The sequence below is a fragment of the Pimephales promelas genome, chromosome 19, assembly GCF_988280905.1.
Source record: "Pimephales promelas chromosome 19, fPimPro1.hap1.1, whole genome shotgun sequence".
Taxonomy (NCBI): domain Eukaryota; kingdom Metazoa; phylum Chordata; class Actinopteri; order Cypriniformes; family Leuciscidae; genus Pimephales; species Pimephales promelas.
The window spans coordinates 18046718-18065720 of NC_142787.1; the positions used below are offsets into that span (position 1 = coordinate 18046718).

The 19003-nt window shown below is 38.6% G+C and overlaps 1 protein-coding gene across 18 annotated transcripts in view; it reads right to left on the bottom strand.

The window, feature by feature from the left end:
- Nucleotides 1-19003, bottom strand: part of LOC148970791 (uncharacterized) — a 264684-nt gene that overhangs the window by 119230 nt on the left and 126451 nt on the right. For 17 of the 18 annotated variants that reach the window (XR_016147675.1, XM_089123675.1, XM_089123678.1 and 14 more), the window contains one exon: nt 16393-16558. Coding sequence is in view for 14 of the 18 variants with exons in the window: in XM_089123675.1 (XP_088979801.1) it covers nt 16468-16558 (91 nt within the window). In the remaining 4 variants the exon portion in view is untranslated. Of the gene's footprint in view, nt 1-14513; nt 15158-16392; nt 16559-19003 lie in introns of those variants that run through there. The other variant, XM_089123682.1, reaches the window with a different exon arrangement.

The following is a 19003-nucleotide window of genomic DNA, read 5'->3' on the forward strand; positions in this document are numbered from 1 at the left end:
TTTATTTTTATTTATTTTTATTTAGATATTACATACTAGAGCTATATGATTGATCATAGTGGATGAATTGTTTTTGAACGAATGTCTCTGATTCAATGAAAAATATATATATATATATATATTTTAACAGCCACTTGTCACCAACGTAATCAACACAATTGTTATTCATAGGCCTATATATTGTTGTATAAATAAGTTACTTTCCAAAACTCTATTTTGATGGTTATCATAGACATCAAAGTTCATATACGAACTATAAAATTGAATCCCAGTACTTTCTGTGATCATCTGAATATTTGTAACAGAGAAATAACAATAGTTCACTGTTATTTTCTAGCGGTTTCAAACATGTCAGAGGAAGCGTGAACACAGATTCAAATGTTCCAGCATGATTTTGTCAAAGGTTTAATACACAGGTGAATCATTTTGGAATAAGACCGCGTGGGTGTTTGAATAGAGATCACAATCGTTTAACGATTAATCATGCAGCTCTATTACAGATTGTTTATTGCAGCTCAAAGGTGGCATTAATGCATTTACACTGCAATTACAACTGCATACAATAAATAATGCAATGACATTAATAGGTTTTAAATGGGTATTAAAGGGATAGTTCACATAAAAATGAAAATTCTGTCATCATCGTTTCATATCTGTAGCCTAATGCTTTCTTTCTTATTTTGTTTGTCAATGTCAAGTCAATGGTAACCAAAACAGTCTCATTTCCAACATTTTTCAAAATACCTTGTTTTATGTTCCGCAAAAGAAAGAAAGTGATACAAGTTTATTTTAACATGTTAGTTTTTCCACATAAGTAATTCAGTAAATAAACGTGTTTAATAAGAAACACACGAAAATGAACGTGATAGGTTGTAGATGAGCCAAATGATTCAAACTTGGTGAAACTTTGTGAAACATGTGCTACTCCAACTTATGATTAGTCTTACACTTTACGGGGATTTAAAGAGAGATAAAACAGATTTAAACTTACGTATTTCAAAATATGTATTTCATCAAGATATACCAGGTAAAGACATCAAAGACTTTGGATGCTCCAGATGAAAACATGTTTCTTGAAAAGTGTTGGATAATCATTACATCTTCATGTCTATATAAGAAAAAAATACTGAGATGAAAATTATCCAACATGTCACTTGGAATAAATTATGAGTTACGCACAAATACGTTTATAAAGGATTTATGAATGAGAACATCTAAATCTATAATTCATGTAGAAGTTTGTCTAGTTCAAAGGTGTTATAGTACACAAATTAAGATGAAATTCATAATCCGAAAAAGGTGACAATTTCACAAATCACCTATTTGACCCAAGACTGACCATGCGTATGTGCTGGAAAATTTGGCAATGCCAACCTAAAACTCCAAAATGCATTGATAAAATAATGAGTGAAAATGCCAATGATCCACTGGAAATACACAGTTTCTTTTTCAGAGAGGGAAATAAAGAACCCTGGAAACGTCTGATAAGGTTCTATAATAACAATGACAACAGTTTTGGGAAGCTCATTAATTGAGAGTCTCAAAGTAATTGCTTTACATCCTGCGGGCTGACGCCATCGTTAATGCGGAGAGCTGTCAAACTGACAAACAGCAAGTTGTGGAATATGGATTTTTTGTGTGTTTTTGTGTTAATAACCATTATCAGAGTGTTGCCGAGGGAGACTGTCAAGATGGCACCCGTGATAAAATGGCAACACGTGACAGAAACACCTGCCTGAATGACTTATTTTCTTGGGAAGTGTGCTGCTACAACTTTCACAAGGTTTATTTTGGCTCACCCTGAAGGAGAACAATATTGATTGGCTGAGAAATAATAATAATGCACTTAAAAAAAATGCTGCTGTTTCAACCCATGTTTGGCTCAAATCGGGGACAAACACAAGTGCTGGGTTTAAACATTAATTTAAATATGTAAACCAATTTTTTTTTTTTTGGGCGGGGGGTTGTCCATATTTGACCCAAACATGGATTAGTGTAATATCACTATTAAAAAAGTTTGCAAAATGCTATATTCTCTGCTTTGGTATACTACTGTTCAAAAGTTTGGGGTCAGTAGGTTTTTTCTTTCTTTCTTTAAAAAAAAAAAAAAATACTTTTTTTTTTACCAATTATTACATTGATCAAAAAGTAGATATTTGTAAAGGCTATTACCCCAAACTTTTAAACATGTAATGAGGTCCCACTTTATATTAAGTGGCTTTAAGTACTATGCACTTACATTGAAATTAATAATTTGATACAATGGATTATTGTTTTCACACTGTACTTATATTTTGAAAATACCTGCATGTAATTACAGCTGTAATTAATTTATGTAATTACATTTGTAATTACACTGTTGCCCCTTCCCTTACACATCATACCACCACAGCTGACCCTAACCTTACCTGTATCACTCCTCAATAGCAGCAAAATAGTTTTACAATACAACCTGAACACAATAAGTACATTGTACTTATTTTTCGATGTAAGTGTATAGTATTTAAAGCCACTTATAATATAAAGCAGAACACAAATGGGTCAAACATTTGATATTTTTCTTTAAATATTGGTTTATTAATTTCCACTTTCCACCCTGTTCCAATAAACAATAGTCACAATTAAAACAAAAAATGGAGTGTCTGAGATTGACTACAGCTTATTTTTAAAAGCCTGCTTTGACCAACAAATACAAATACTTTCTTAAATTACAACACATCATATTCAATTATTAGAAGAGTTCATTGGGTACTAAAATGTCTGAGACCACAGAGAACACTTTCCCGGAAAATCTTCCTCAGAGATATAACAACACTCTATAACTGTATAGTGCTCTTGGGTTTTCTGGAAATTTTATACACAGCCACTCACCATTTGCCCTTGTCTCTAAGATCTCAAATTAAAACAAAGCGCTCAGTCGAAACAAGGCGAAGCGAACAATTCCACTGTCATAACCGAACAGTCTAATGCCATTCTATTCTCAGACGCCTTCTTTCACGGCACACTCAAACCCCAGACACCAGGTGTTGTGGAGGCAAACCGGAGAATGCAAATAGGCCCAACAAATGCACCGGATGCAAGATTTCACCATTTGTCATAGAATATGTTCATTACCCACTGCTCTGGACCTAAAATTAGTGTCAGAACAAGACATCCTCACTGGGTGATGAATTTATTTGACGCACGTGTTGCGGGTTTTTAGACTGAAGGCACAGATAACTCCTTTGCCCCCCTCTTTCCCTCCATTCATCCCTCCTCTCCACCTTGCGCACGTCCTTCACATCTCTATGCCTCTGTTCTATAATTTTTCTTTGGAGAAATATTAGTCGCCCCGGCCACACAGCAAAGGACGGCACCCACCAGATGGTGCGCTAATATTGCTCTCCGTATGAAGGTGTTTCATCTAATAATCCAAGGAGGAATATTCGACTCGGGTACCGTCCTGCACTTTCACCTTGTATACGTGCAAAGGCCTCATAAACACAATATAAAACAGCTCATTGTGAGTTGAGATTGGAGAGATTGATATACTTAGAGACTTTATTGTTGTATTATTTAATAGACTTGAAAAGAATGTTTATATATATATATATATATATATATATATGCACCAACGTATTATTACTTGTTAAACCCAATAAACCTCAAACAAACAATAAATATCTTAAAAAAAGCTAAATAGAGTACGAAAAAAGTCAAAATAAAAGTATATTACTAATTGACTTTAGGAAGTGGTATTTAAAGTCAAGTCAATAGATGTTTTCTTCTCATAATTTTCAAAGATTTCATTTTAAATAAGTTTTAGGTGTTCTCAAAAAAAGACATCTTTCTTCGACAAGAGTGTCCTTCAAATATGATAATAAGTCAAAATATCAGAAAAATGAAATCTATTTTTTTTTCTTGTCTTTATGCTTTCCTGTATATCATGTGTGACAAGTATTTATGAAGCATTGTCCCTCAGCAAACGTCTCCAATAAACACAAAGTCAAGCCGCCCAGATTGACTGCCGTCCCGCCTTACCACTTTGGCCCGTACGCTAATGATATCAACGACCTATGAGGGCAGATTCTCGCCAGCTTCCTAGTACATCACATATCCAACAGCCACACCAATCAACGAATGCCATGCCCACTGATATCAGTGAAAGAGAAAGGGAGGAAATATGGCTGTTTTTATTTAAATGTAGTCCACACCCATTTTGCTTCTGTAATGTTATGTACTGTATCGACTAATTCAACGGGGAAATTAATGTAGGGTGGGACTTGATTCCAATAAAATAAATGGCTTGGTGATGACAGAAAGATTGTGATTTTAGTGGCAGAATAGGTTTCTACGTTTTGATGAATGATTAAAGAAGGCACTTTCTTTGAAAGAATGTGCACAAATAAGACCAGGAATGTATATTAAGAAAGTCAATAGCATCAGTTTTGATTTCATGTCAACTTTAAGTAATTAAAACACCACAACAAAGCAGCCAAGAATTATCTCTACAGACAAAATCCAAAATTGTACTGTGATTTCCAGTGGGAAATCAAAGTTCTTCAAATTGACTATTCTCTAATTCACTAAGATATAGTCTGTGAACATTTTGCCAAAGTTAATGTTAACCATACAATTTAGGTGATATAATGAGATGTCGAAAATAGTTTATCTGTGCTTTTCCTTGGTTCTTGGCAACAGTTTCCCTTCTCAATGATAGTTTCTGTTCGCTTTACTCTATTCCTGTCTCTTCGTTAATTATTAAAAGCCCGGATCCCATGTCAGAGAGCAAATAACCACACAAACTCTGTGTCACATTCCTGAGCACTTGGACCAACTACTGGGTGCAAACTCTTTTGTCCGTCTCTGATGTTGTGAAGGCCTGAGAATGGACTTGCACATGCAAAAAAAAAAATCATTATCTTAGCAGCTCCAGGGCTTATCTGGAAGAAGTTGCTCATATGAAGAATCAATCGAAATTTATTGCCGGCCAGGCTTCGGTAATAGTTTTCACCTTGAGTAAGTTCACGAGTACGTGCTTCCTTGTAGTTGTGACTGCACAAGTTCTTACATGTGTTTAATCTCGAAGACTTCCCAGAATCCTCTGGGGAGTCCGGAGCACGCCGAAATAGGCCCAAGAAAACTGGCTGTAGGCTCCATTGTCTCATAATTAATTCATTTATAATCTCTGAGCATGGTTGTGTGATTCAATAAAATGGCTATTAATTACTAGGGCCTTTATTTGAGAAAGAGAACAATGGTCTGTCTTAGTAGGGTTGCTTTTATGGGAGCAGGTATTTTTGGATGCCCATCAGACCATTAAGTGAGATCTATCTCAATGCCCGCTGAAGCATTCAAACAAATAAATCTACATTTGACCCTGCCATACCTTCAAAAGAAAGGCTCTGCTGCCCGGTATTATTGCAGTTAGATGCACGGCATTGTGATTTTACACTAAGTGATGACATGCACACACAGAGATTAGTGCTTCGCGTTTTTCTCATTCATTTCCAATGACATGTCGGAGCCCTGTGCTCTGCTACTTTCATTCCCGCTGAAGACCCTTATCCTTCCATTCAGCGGAGGGAGATGCTCCTCAATGGCTTCTTTCACACCTTTCGCCCTCTTGTCACTGTGTGAATGCCAGTCGGGCTCTGCCATTTCCACAGACCTTTATCTGGATGGCACAAAGTATGCTTTGCGTGGGTGTCTTTTGTCCTCTGCCGGGTGAATGGGTCTTTTTGATTTGTCCTTACAATCTCCGGTGGAAAAGAGATGGAATTTTCTGCTCGGAAACCTTCGCCAGTATGGAAAAAGGCAACAGCCCAACCGTTGGGTCCAAAATACTTGCTACCTCAAATCAAAGTTCTATGAAGCCAGTATTCATGCAATCTGAGGCTACGTCGTCATTAATCCGGATAGATTTAAAAATAGCGTTTTCGATTTAAAACCACTTTCCGTCCACACTAGCGTTTTCGGGCGTTTTCCAAAAGTTTCTCATTCACACTGAAATGACAGGCCTGAGACTAAAACCCTCGAGACTTATCAAAAACCAATTAAATATGGAGCAAAGGAATAGTTTGCTCAAAGCTGAAAAGGCTGCCATGATGTACATGCCCTCATTCATTTCAAATTCAGGTGTGTGTTTGTGTGTTTTTGTACATTGAGATTGTTCACATTGCTTCTTACCTTATAAAAAAAGGATTAAGTGATCATATGTTATTCATAACACAACTTTCACTCTAACCTCAAACTAGCTTTTACATGTGAAAGCTCTTTGAGAGCTGATCCACTGAACTCTGAAGTGAGGGACACTTGAAATTCATAAGAAATCTTATTATGTCTATGGGTTGTTTTAGCACTTGCTCTCAGCCGTGCAACACCAAGGATGTCCCACAAGCGCTTGCGTGACAGGATACATTAGGATCTACATCTACATCATCGTTTGAAGTAATTCTGCCTTGCTCACAATCCATGCCTGAACTCGAACATAAAATAGCTTTAATTCCAGGCGACTTAGAAGTGATTTCGGGCCCAATTTTTAGATGGTTGAGGAACAAGTCGTCAAACATCGCAACTTCCATGCTTACTGTCTGCTGGAAAAGAGGCTTTTTAAAGCGGACCAGACAGCAATCTTCTCTGCCCCCAGTGAGTAGTAGAGGACAGGATCAGACTTTATATAGATTGTAATTGTTTCTCCACCTTCCATCTCTTTTTTATTTTTGGGCTGGATTCAACGGCACAAGGTCATTGCTCTTAGGCAGTTCCAAACCTGCTTTATTGTTTCCCCAGGTCACAGGGGCTGACATGTATCACAGCTATTATTCCTCTCTAACAAATGGCTGTCTGCCGCTTTGATGTATGGCTCCCTTTTTGAGCCGCTTCCATAATACCCTTGACAGATTTTTTTCTCCTCTTTTTGTGATGATCCATCTTCTTTTTTCGGCTTTTCTTTTCTTTTCTGTCCGATTCCCTTTAAATCTGGAAATTTTATGATGGCATCATGATGGATAATTGCAGTTTTGACAAAGAGTCTGTTTCAAATAGCGACCGAAATGCACATTGATCTTGCGCCTGGATAATCTGTTTTGGACAAGAAAACAATCTTGTTAGACGTCTCATTGCAATTAATAAGTGCAGAGATGTTTTTTTGTTTTGTTTTTTTTGTGGGCATTATCTAGTATAGTCGCGTTGGCACATTTTCAAAGCTTAAAAACTTGGCTTTCAATGTGCTACCATTGGGTAAAATGCTTCATTCATTAAAGGGCCGTTTCACCTCTGGCTAGGATTTGAGACCAGACCAAATTGCCACCGTGAGGGACATTGTGTGGCAGGCACTTTAATGAGCTTCTCGTGGCGAGGTTGAGAGTACCGTTGTCAGACTTTCGCTGCCACAGTTGAGTCAAGTCAGAGTTTTACATAAGAATTAGGGCTTTATCGGCAGCTGCACCGCAGGTAGCAGGAGTTTCGCATGGCTTACGTGGTGGGACAAACATTTGGAATCCTGCGCCATCCATGCCAAGGTTGGGCCTCTGATGAAGCGCTCGGACGAGTTTGTTTAGCTCCCCGCGGCTAGCTTTCAGCTCATTACAGAAAGCCCAAAACCGTACCTCAGCCTGTGAATTATTTATGCAGGCTGTTGCATGGTCGTGCTTCACCGTGTGTGTGTGGGTTTTAATTAAACGGAGCCAGTCACCCTTAGACGGGCCACTAGGATGGGCAGATCTACTAAAATGCTACACACATATTCAGGGCACAGCTGACAACAGAGGAATACCGCTGGTCAAGGGGTATGTGTCGCATAGAAAAGCGCAAGTCCTATTAGTGTAAGGAATACTGATATTTTGATGTAAATGCCCTACAACATCACCCTTCACCAATCGAGGATTTCCATCACTCGTGGTTGGGAAAAAATATGTAACTATATGCAAATGAGATTTACGCATTTGCCGTAAGGTTTGATAGTCGTTATCATTTACCCTATCCAGAGTGCTGCGTTCCCTCATTAGAAGCCAGCGAACACCCATTTGGGAAGCCAACTATATAAATAAATGTAAAAGGAGCAACAAGTAATTAAATATGTATTGCCACAGTAATTGGCAAACATCTGAGATGCTCAGCCTTGGAGAAGCACAAAGTCTTGTTTAACATTCCTAAACTATCATCGGGTAAATTACCATTGTTACTTAAGTCACTGCACTTGCTTGCCAAATAACAAGTAATATAAATTCGAAAAGAACAACTGTTTTACCTGAGCTGAGAGCAAATCAACGGCCCTGATTAGCGGCCGTTTCAATGGGCCACTATACGTAGGCATATGGGCCGCTAATGAGGCACGTATGCATATCTATGAATATCTCGGACACAGCTGTTGTGGTGTTCAGTCATCATGGTTCATGATTATAGATTGTTGAGTACAGAAAATCCCAAAAAATGTAAACAGACCTACTTAAGCAAGCAGGCTTTGGAAAAAAACAGAGAAATAAAACAAAGATCAATATCGGCGTAGCGTTTTCAGGATGGGGAAAGCTTCGCTACAAACTTGGATTTGATCTGTTGACAGAGTCTCCGCTCTCGCATATGTTTTAATAGAAACGAGACCGGTAGCTAACTTAAGTCTCACAGGTGTCGCTCATCGGTAATCACGCCACCAGCCTCGCGTCGTTCTCCACACGGCCCTCACTCGTCCTGCTCGCCACAGTAAACATGATGAATGGCGACTGTAGAATCCAATAGCCGAATGCTGGACATTTTGGTCGATCTCGAAACACATTTTCGTGCAGACTCATCACGGAGACTCACTAGACTAACCTAGACTTGTTGTTTAACTACTGCGCTGTTACCGGTAGGTGTGGCCTCCTAGGGCAGCGAAGCAAGTGCATTCTGGGAGTTGTTGTCTTTCATCCACATAAGCCAAAAATGCATTTTATGGCTTTTCTCAATCTAGAAAGCTCCAAATTCAAAAATAATTTCACAGATAGATAAATTACCCATTTTAAATACACATTCATCTTTCCAGAGGTGGAATGACCCTTTAAGCCTTGTCTCTGAAACCGGGAGTGAGTGTGATGAGCAAAGGAATAAATGATGTATAAGGAATAAATGATGAATAAATGTCAAATGCAAAAACTTACTTACTAGAGGTTCCCTTGTCAAGATTATTGAGAAATGCAGCTTATGTGACAATCCATGACATAACAGTGAGCTCTCAGAGCTCATCTCCACACATTTAAAACCACTGAAAGTCACCAGAGAGGTTGTAACATTTGTTTAGCGCAGGGTGACGCTGAAGCCTGTTTGAAACTACCACAGACCTTATCACCAGTTGCTCCCTTCACTCCCGCTTCACAGACCTCTAAGCATTTTTAATTCCATCTCCAGGCAAAATATGCATACCATTACTTTACCGCAGATTAGATCTTCAGAGACAATTCCATTTAAATTATAGCTGATAATTTTTTCATAGCAAGACATGCCATGTGGCAACAGGGTCACTTTCAAGTATGGATAAAGAGTTTAAATGGTATGTGCCCAAAAGGGCCTGGTTTGAACCCAGGCTTCATTAAAATTCTCCTGACATCTGTCATGCGGCTCAGGGGCTGGACAGAGGGAAGGAGACCAAGAAAGTGCTGCTCAATCCACACAAAATAAACAAGCTAAATACACCAGGCATTCAAAACTAAATTAAGTGAATGATGTACTTCATACATTTACATTTCAATTGAGATACACATGATGCAGAATTGTAATTCTATAGATATTTACTTCTGAACTGAATTTCTTTGCAATTTATTAAGTTCTTCCGGTCATTAAAAGAAAATTTTCAACATCCACTGGGTGTGGCCAATTCACTTTGAATTGAAAGCGGGTGAATTCTTAAATGATGTTTTTTATCCGTCCCTCAAACACATGAGAGCGATAACATGCAGGTGTGTGTCGAGCGAGTGTCTGTGCAACACTCACCCAAGGTTAACACTCTACACCAGCAATTCCAAGCCCATAAAGGAGGGTAAATGGAGATCAGGAGTCAAACGCTCACAAGCGTGCTAAATTATCTGCGGAAATCAACACAGTCCCCATTAATTACACAATAGGCAGTTCGTCATTTTCCCACTCCCTCTCCGCCACCTCCCCTGCCACGTGGTGTGATGAAGAGGCCCTCAGGATAAAGGGAGGATGCGTCTTTGCCTCTGACATTGCTGCCAAACAAGCTCTGATAATGTAGGAAAATGACTCACGTTCACCTTCAGCTCTTCTGATCTCGGCGACGGGAGTGAGCGTCACACATACACGAACCCTGGGATATTTGTTGCTGTCACCTTCTCTTGATCGTTGCAATAATTTTTTACGGTTAAAGGAAAACGATGCGCTATGCACTTAATTGTCTCGTGGGCACCTTCCGATGCCCTTTCGGTTACCCACACTGTCTGTGACATTCCCATTGATGCTGTTTTATGCCTCGGGGAGTATGACACTTCATCCATCTCATCGGAGAATTCTTTGTTAGACTTTCTTGCTCGCTCGAGAGAGGTACACTCGGAGGAAGTATGCAAATGCTAAGGAAGATTTATAGTGTAATCTCTGACTCTAAAGATTGATCTAACATTGGCGCTGCAGCAATATAAAGTTGGCTTTTGTCTCTTTCTCCAGTGGAATACTCTGAAATAAGCCTGGAGACTATCTATTATTTCCCAGCAGAGGTGGATTACTCCTGGCCTGCCTCTGTTTGACATTTACAATATGCATTTTATTATTGGAACTGATCTGTGAATTAACGCTGGTATTGCAAGCCGCACGCAAACCTTCACAATCGAGTCGAGAATCCGCCCTTTCTGCATCTCCTCTGACCTTTCTCCACTGCATTATTTAACACACACAAAACCGGCACACCGGCGCACGAAGCTGGCAAATGGAATTGACAGTGACATATGGCAGCGGGTGGCTACCGTGCATAATTGACAACCTTAAAAAAAAAAAAATAAGGGCAGCTCTTGGCCCGGCCTCTCCTCTCGCATGGTGCTCACCCTGTTGAAAAGACCAGCATATCTGGTCACCAGTACAGTATGAGTTTTGGATGCCAGTACCTGATAAGCTACTGAAGGTTAACCCAGTGGTTCTTGGTGATAAAAGTTGTATTTAATATATATTTTTTTATTAACTTAGCTTAAATGAGACTAAATTATATATTGGCAATTGTAAAAAAATGCTGTGAACTTTTTAAAATGTTCTGAATTGTCTTTTAGCTTTGTACTTTTGTGAACAAGAGACCAAGGCTGAATCCAAAATCACCCCCCATACCCTGAAATAGGGAATTATTTCAGTAGATAGCCATTTGTAGTGATGTCCGAAACCATAGTGGACATTATTGAGTGCACTCATTCAATCCCACAATGCACCGCAATAACGAGCGTACAGCCAATGTATGCTCAATGGCTGTCCTAATTTGCTCACTCATTTTCATCAATTTCTTCAAGTGAACTATGTTAGTGGACTAACATAGGGAATAGTGATTGAGGGTTTAAGGGGCGATTTTGGATTCAGCCTAAGTGACCAAGATTTGAGAACCAATTGGTTAACTACCTTGACTTCCTTGGTCAATCAGTATCATGAAAAAATCCATGCTGGTTGACCAAGTTTTCCTGGTCCACCAGTCAGACCAGCACCAGTTCTTTTCTAAGCTCTAAGTCAAAGCTCTTTTCAGCAGGCTTGTCTAAACCCTTCAATCAGAGCACATATTGGAGATCGGTTTGATTAAATTAGTACTCTGAGATCCTTTTAATAGAAGTGGGAAAATAAGTAAAGGAGAGATTCAAAAAGGCCCCTGTGGTCTATGGCAGGACAGTTTTGGTGATAAGATTGCACTTTTTAGTGCTGTAGAGCAAGAAAAGCAATCAAATTCAAGGCAGGTGGTGCTGGTACTCAATCAATGCATTACAAGGCAACACATTTAATGTTCACAATGAAAAAGTGTCAAACTCCTCAAAAATTGTTCCACTACTAAAGCTGCATTTACACTGTCAACCAATTCCAGATTCTCCAGTGGCACAAATTGGATCATGTACACACACTCGCAAGTGTGTAAACAGCAAAAACAACAGGACAACAAGTTTTTTCAGGGGTGTGCGGCCCATATAAGCTGTGAATGCTCTGCATACCCAAGTCATTAGTGGTCTCAGTAATTAATAACACAATACATTACTATAAAGTCGCTTGTTTGATGTGTACCATAAAGCTTACATGATAAAATGTTGGTAATACGTATGCAACTGCCATTCCAGTCACTCTCGCATTCTTATTGGTTTACTGGCAAATGGCCGATTTCATGCGCAGGGAAAGCAGTCAGTTTAAAAGTGAAGTATGAAGTTTATGCAAAATTAGTGCCACCTAGCGAAAAATACAGCATATGTTGCAAACCCAACCCCTTTTAAAGTTAAAAGTATTTAGGAATACTTTTAACTGTGTTGCTATGTGTCATTAAAAGTAAGCAACTGAGTAGCTAACACTCTACGAACACGAGTGTCTCACTTATTATAAACCCATCCAACGTATCTGCATAAGGTGCATTTTTGACATAAGACGCCATCCAGCATACCCGGTTAAATAGGTCACCGCTCACCACTGGGATCTAATTCAGCCTGTTTTTTAAATATACAATAAATCATATATAGCCATCTAATATATTTCTAAACACTTTTATCCATTTTTTTCTTTTTTTCCAATTTAAATGTGTAGAAGTGTATGTCATGTAAGATATTCATATAAAATGCACAGATTAGAAAATATATATTTTTAAAAGTCCCTCACATCTGTATGTCTTAAGTGAATGTAAACCGATGAGTCAAAAACAAATGTTGAATCTGAGCATAAATCCTTGCAGCGTAGATGCAGCTTGACAGACATATTTTGCTCCAAAAATCCAGAAATATTGGTTCCCAATGCAAATTCAAAGCACCCAGGCAATTTGTTAATGAATTGTGAGTATAAAGTACAACAAACAAATATAACTGTTTACCTAATAAGCTTTAAAAAAAAATCAAGCTATGAGCTGATGCAACCGAAGGTAAACTCCATAGCTCAAACTGCTTCTTCATACCCTGCAATTCCAGAGCTTTCCACAGAAACATGTGCTCCCCCTACAGCCATGATTAGTTTGCTGGGCTAACCACCAAGATCATAGTCCAGTCAGTTCCTCTCAAGCATAGCTCGTGCTCAAACACCAGGCTGATGTCATAAGAAGCAACGTCCTCTCAAGCAGAGAATGCTCTATGAACAGTTCGATCCATTGTAGCGCATCAATTTTGAAACTTGAGTCCAGAAAAACAGAACACTGTTGAAATTTAATTTCCCAGTATGTAATGTTGTTCACACGCTGAATGCTGTAATCCTGCAGTGGTGCAGTGTAAAATGAATCTAATACTTTTGGTTATTCCCTTTACTCCTTCCCTCAGTCCAGCACCATCCAGAAAGATCAGGTGGAAAAAAAAAATATTCAGAAAGAAAGTTAAAGTCAGCATGAAATTTCCCTATGGTATTCGCTTCCCTCTTGTGACGTGTGGTGGTCCTCCTGGTGGTACACATCATGTATTTGCACTCTTGTGGACTTACAATGGCTGCCGTGAAAAATCCACAAGACCGTAGGGTGTCCCATTTCCCATTTTAGGTTTAGAAGTGTGCTTGCGGTCACCATTATGCGCCCTTGATGTGCACTTCTGTCGAGGCCCCACTGAGACTTTGCACAAACTTCTACCGAACAGTCAATGTGGCATTATGTCATGAAAGTGTGGACTCGTAGGAAGACAGTGAAAAAAAAAAAATGTAGGACGGGACTCAATTTTTTGTCCATCGATGATTGGATGGTTGTGGTTTGCCATAGACCTTTCTCACAACTTCCGTATTTGTGACCGGAAATACGCAATTGTCGTGGTAATCTTCTTCCGCTCCATTCATAACAGATAGCGCCGAAGGCAACTAGTGAGAGTTGTTGCGTACCGATCTTTTTTGTTATTCCCAAAAGCAGCCATACCTGTCGTTTTCATTTCTTCCCTCGTCAGTTCCCTGTCGATGAAGTTCGACGGAAATGGATTCAGGCAATCTAGCGGGATGTTATTGATCCTGTGATCTTCTGTCCTTCTCATGTCACCATTCACTAATAAGCCGTCATTGTTTGTTTATTTTTTATGTTTTATGATTTGCGTATTTTTGAAGTAACGTTAGTTCATGTTCAACTGTATTAAGATATTTGTATCCAGCGAAATAAGCACATAAAATATACACCACAATATAAAACAAGATAAATAAGAACACACAACAGTGGGCTGCATATACATTTAAAATATTAATATATACCATTCTGAGTATTTAACAATCTGAGTGTACAAGGAATAAATTAATATTTGTATAATTTTTCTTCATCTTTGATCGTTCTATAGCAACAGCAGTGCAAAAAATTCAGGATAACTGTTGAATAAAACTGACAGACTTATTTCTGGTATTCACATCAAAATGTAGTTTATTGTAAATAATACTCTCTAAATATTAATAACTTTCCACACACTCCACCTTCTTACCTTTAATTAACGTATATTGGGAAGAATGAGCTTCAGTTCTAAAATCAATATCATATCTTTGGTCTTAGATAAATCAGCTGCAGACAAGCATCACCACAGCATTTTACAAAGTCATCAACAACTGGACCATGACAAGTTTACATTTTTTCGAAGTTTTGAAGACTCTCTGATCAATTTTCTCCTCCCAGAGTAGGTTTTCCTGATGTGTTAACAGTTGACGGGAACTCCGTTTCCACAACGATTACGTATTTCCGGTTTTTGTGAAAAAGGTCTATTGCTGTGAAAGGTTGCAATCACATGACATCAATCTCACGCAAGGGGTTGCAATCCCTCGTGCCAGTTAACACGTCATCAGAGAATAGTAGAGATTCCGCGTTTTGCTGGATTTTTTTTTCACATAGCAGTAAAATAGACCTAAAATACTCCATCATTTATGGGCATCCAGACTTAAGAAATATATAAAAAAAATAAGTTGTGAAATGCCTTCTTTTTTATGTGTCCACTAACAATCGTAACAAAACGTTGTGCTTTTGTAAAATAAAGAAAATAAACCAGGAATGCTTTCTGCCTCTCCGTCTCTGTGAACTTTTTTTCAGGAGCATGTCCCTAAACTTAAACAAAAACAAAGCAAATACAATTCACCCAGGTATGAGCAATATATCTTTATAAATATTTACGTCTCTGCTATTAAATTATCTAATTCAAAACAAAAACAAATATTCTCTGTTTATGTAATCTGTATGAAAAGATAGAGATCTCATCTGCTAATGTGAACATGTCTAAAGAGAGTGTGCTTTTGAATCACGGGTCTACCCACTTTCAGCATTTTTCAAATATTGCCAGTGGGTGGAGTCAGGCTCTGACCAGGGGTTGAGTTACCCTTTAAATAATGATGTGCACGGCTATTAAATTACATAAAAAATCAAGGTTGGTCAGTTTTGATTTCATGGTGACTTTAATTCTTCTATGAACAATTAAAATTAATTAAGGATGTGCTGAGGACTAGGTCGGTAATCATTATAAAATTAACAGGCCTGGTTTTGTATTACAAACCTGCGCACATGTATTCAAACGCACGTAACTATATAGAATAAATTCTTAATGCGCATGTGAACGCCATCAGCGTTTAACACATATTCACGTTTAAAGTCTGTTTAGAGACATTAATATACATTTCTCTTACAAAGGGGGTTCTCTCATATTGTGCAAGCTGGCTTACGCTATGGGAAAGATTAATCTTTTCTGAGATATTGAAGCCAAATATTATCCTTAATTTTGTTTGAGGCATCTACTGCCATCACGAGTTGCAACAACATTTTAAATATAGAGTAATGTCAACATGAAATCAAAATGGATGTCAACATGGGATCTCATTCAATTTCCGAATATACATTACTGGTCATATTTTGAGAAAATCACGCTAGTCCAGAAAAAAAAAAAAAAAACCTATACTGCATAATCTTTCACACTGTAACTTGCTCTGCTCCTGAAAACTTTTTGAAAAACATTTTCAGCTGATTTCACTTTTAGCACTTCCATGACTGCAACCTATCATAGAGAGACTTTATGAGTTTTCACAATCTAATCAACTCTTATGGTAGGAAAATTCCATGTTATGAAATTTGCATATGGATCCAATAAGCATGATTGTGCACATTTTTAATTGCATTACTTTTTATTTGATTTTTTTATTATTATTATTAATCACACTAAATTATTCAAATCACAAGCTCGAGCTCAACATTTCCTAATATTCATCAATAGGACGTCATCTTGAATCGAAATGTGTATACTTTAAACAAGCTGCATATTTGATTCATAGAATGAACAAATGCTAAGTACTTACAGACGTAACCAGGCAGTAGCTTTAATTTCAGTCAGGATTGCATGAGAGCTGAAACAAAACTGGCGAATATAGAGATCAATGTTCTGGTTGGTATTCATTGCCCTCAGGACCACAGCTCCGTGTCCTCGCCTGTGAAACCCCTCTGATGGTTATCCGCAAAGTGTCACTGAGGACAAAAAAAAGAGAAGACATTTAATAATTAACAAGAGTATACAAGAACAGCAAAGAAAATAAATGATAGCAGTGAAAAGGAGGACAATGAGGAGACATTAACAATCAGGTCTGCGGGTGACTAACGAGCGAGCCCCACAACGTTTTAATTAGCAGCCTACTGGACGGCAGAGTGATTAATGAACACAATTTTATTTAAGCTTTGCTCTGAATTAATACTAAATTGACATTTAATGAAAATTACTTACCACCATCAGAATTAAAGCTGTTTTCAGCCTTGAAAACAATACCCTGTGAGGTAAACGATCTCACCACCATTAAAACGGGTAAAGAAATATACTAACATGTTAACCATGACAAACGTTTTCCGGCTGGTTCTTATTCACGTTACCTAGCTTTTTGTTATTGGAGTTATTTTTCCCCCTCCCTGCTAATGCATATGCATGATGTTTGAGAGTATGTTAATGCCTAGTAAATGCCTGCACGGTTTTAATTGACATTGCGCACACTCTGTTGCATGTGGTTCATAGAGTAATCACACATTGCAATTTTAGAGGGATAGGACAGAATAGAATGAGCTTTAGATATTCAGGTGGTGCCGTCATGTCCTGCTTTCCCGTTTCATCTTGTGCTTATTATTCATACATAGAGACCGTTTGTAGATAAAACACTCGATTTGTCTTGGTGGGGGTGCTGGCGTCCTGCAGCGTGTGCGGGGCCGAGCTATACCTCAGCACACCTGGGCCACCTGTTGCTTTCACTGCGATCTTAGGGAATTTTCCCTGCAGTTCCATGCGAACTGATGCTTTACGGCCCATGCTTATATGAATCAAATTCTCTGGGGTTTTGCTCTAATCAGTAGCTTGATTACTCTTCCCAACTGTCCATTATTATGACTGTAGTGTTAAAGCTGCTGTGTGCAGTTTTTCCGATGTTGAAGTACTTTCTTCTAGCTTAATATGCAGAGACAACTATAAGTAAGCCTTCTGCAGGCTGATTTCCCTGAAGAATCTAACACTCGTTTTTTTGAGTGGTCACACATGTTAACTTATGCTTCAATCCAAGCCTTTTTCTTTCAATCTCGGGTTCCGTGTCCGAATACACTTTTGCTAGTTTAACGACGGGAAAAATAGTAATCGCAGCCGGCAAGTGGTCAAAAAAAGAGTGTCCCTATTCTCTTAATGAGTAATGGGTGTGTTTTAGGCGTAACATGCAATAAACCAATCAGAGTCTCATCTCCTATTCTTTTTAAAAGCCAGTTTCTCTCGCACCATGGTCGATTCGCTATTTAGATGGAGGAATTTGCAAGCGTAAAAATTAAAAATCAAAAATTAAAATTAAAAACTCTCACACAATGTAACACTGTCCATCAATAAAAGGGTGAACGAAATACTGACGAGGTCCTGATATTGACGGAGAATTCGCATCATCTGTGTGTGTGTTTCAGACTGGACGTGCAACGATGATGATAGCTCAGTTCACAACGACAAAACACACAGATCACTTTGGTCTTGTCAATGGAATTTGGCAACTTTTAAAAGAAAAATTTCCATTCAGAATCGTATTGGCATCCATTTCGACGTCTCGCGCTCATCATCCACTCAAAAAGTAACGTTAAACAACTATTTGGCCGTCTCGCAAGCCTAAACAAGTTTGTGCGGCGTGTCTGTTGTTTTGTCTCCGGTCTAGCTTGCGCTTTGGCTGAGGAAGCAACAAAACGTCCTCGCGGGCCGCAAGCCATTGAAATGAATGGGTTCCATAGCACAGCGTCCTATAGTAAAAGCATGTGAAAAAAACGACAAAGTTTGCTAGGCCAAAAAGGCCGTTAATCGTGTGATAAAAAAATTGACACCGTTAAAATGGGTTTGCGTTAACGCCGTTAATAACGCCTTTAACTGACAGCCTCTAATGGTGCGTTCACACCGGACGCGAATAGCACGTCAGACGTGAATGATTTCAATGTTAAGTCAATGCAAAGACGCGTTACGCACGTACAAAATTCCTGCGGCGCGAAAGACGCGAATATGCCTCGTTCGCGCGAATTGAGCGTCTGGTGCCTTAAGCGCGTTAAATGTGTTAAGTGCGAATTATTTAGTTAGTGCCATTTGTGCATCCACGCGTTTGACGCGAATTCGCGTCTGCCGCCCGAGTTGAAAAATCTGAACTTTGGCGTCAATTCGCACCGCGTTAACCAATCAGGAGCCTGCTGCTTGCTCACGTGGTGAAGTATCTGGATGCTTCAATAAATTATTTTGTAATATGACTAAATGCATGGTGGGATTATGCACAACAAAGCAAATATTTTATCACTTAAAACTTTATTTCTACATACAAGACATGTTCATTTTGTATTGAATGTTATTCATTCCATATCAAGATTATATGAAATATTATTATGATGAAAAGACAACCAACATACATGTGCATAAGTTCGTGTCTG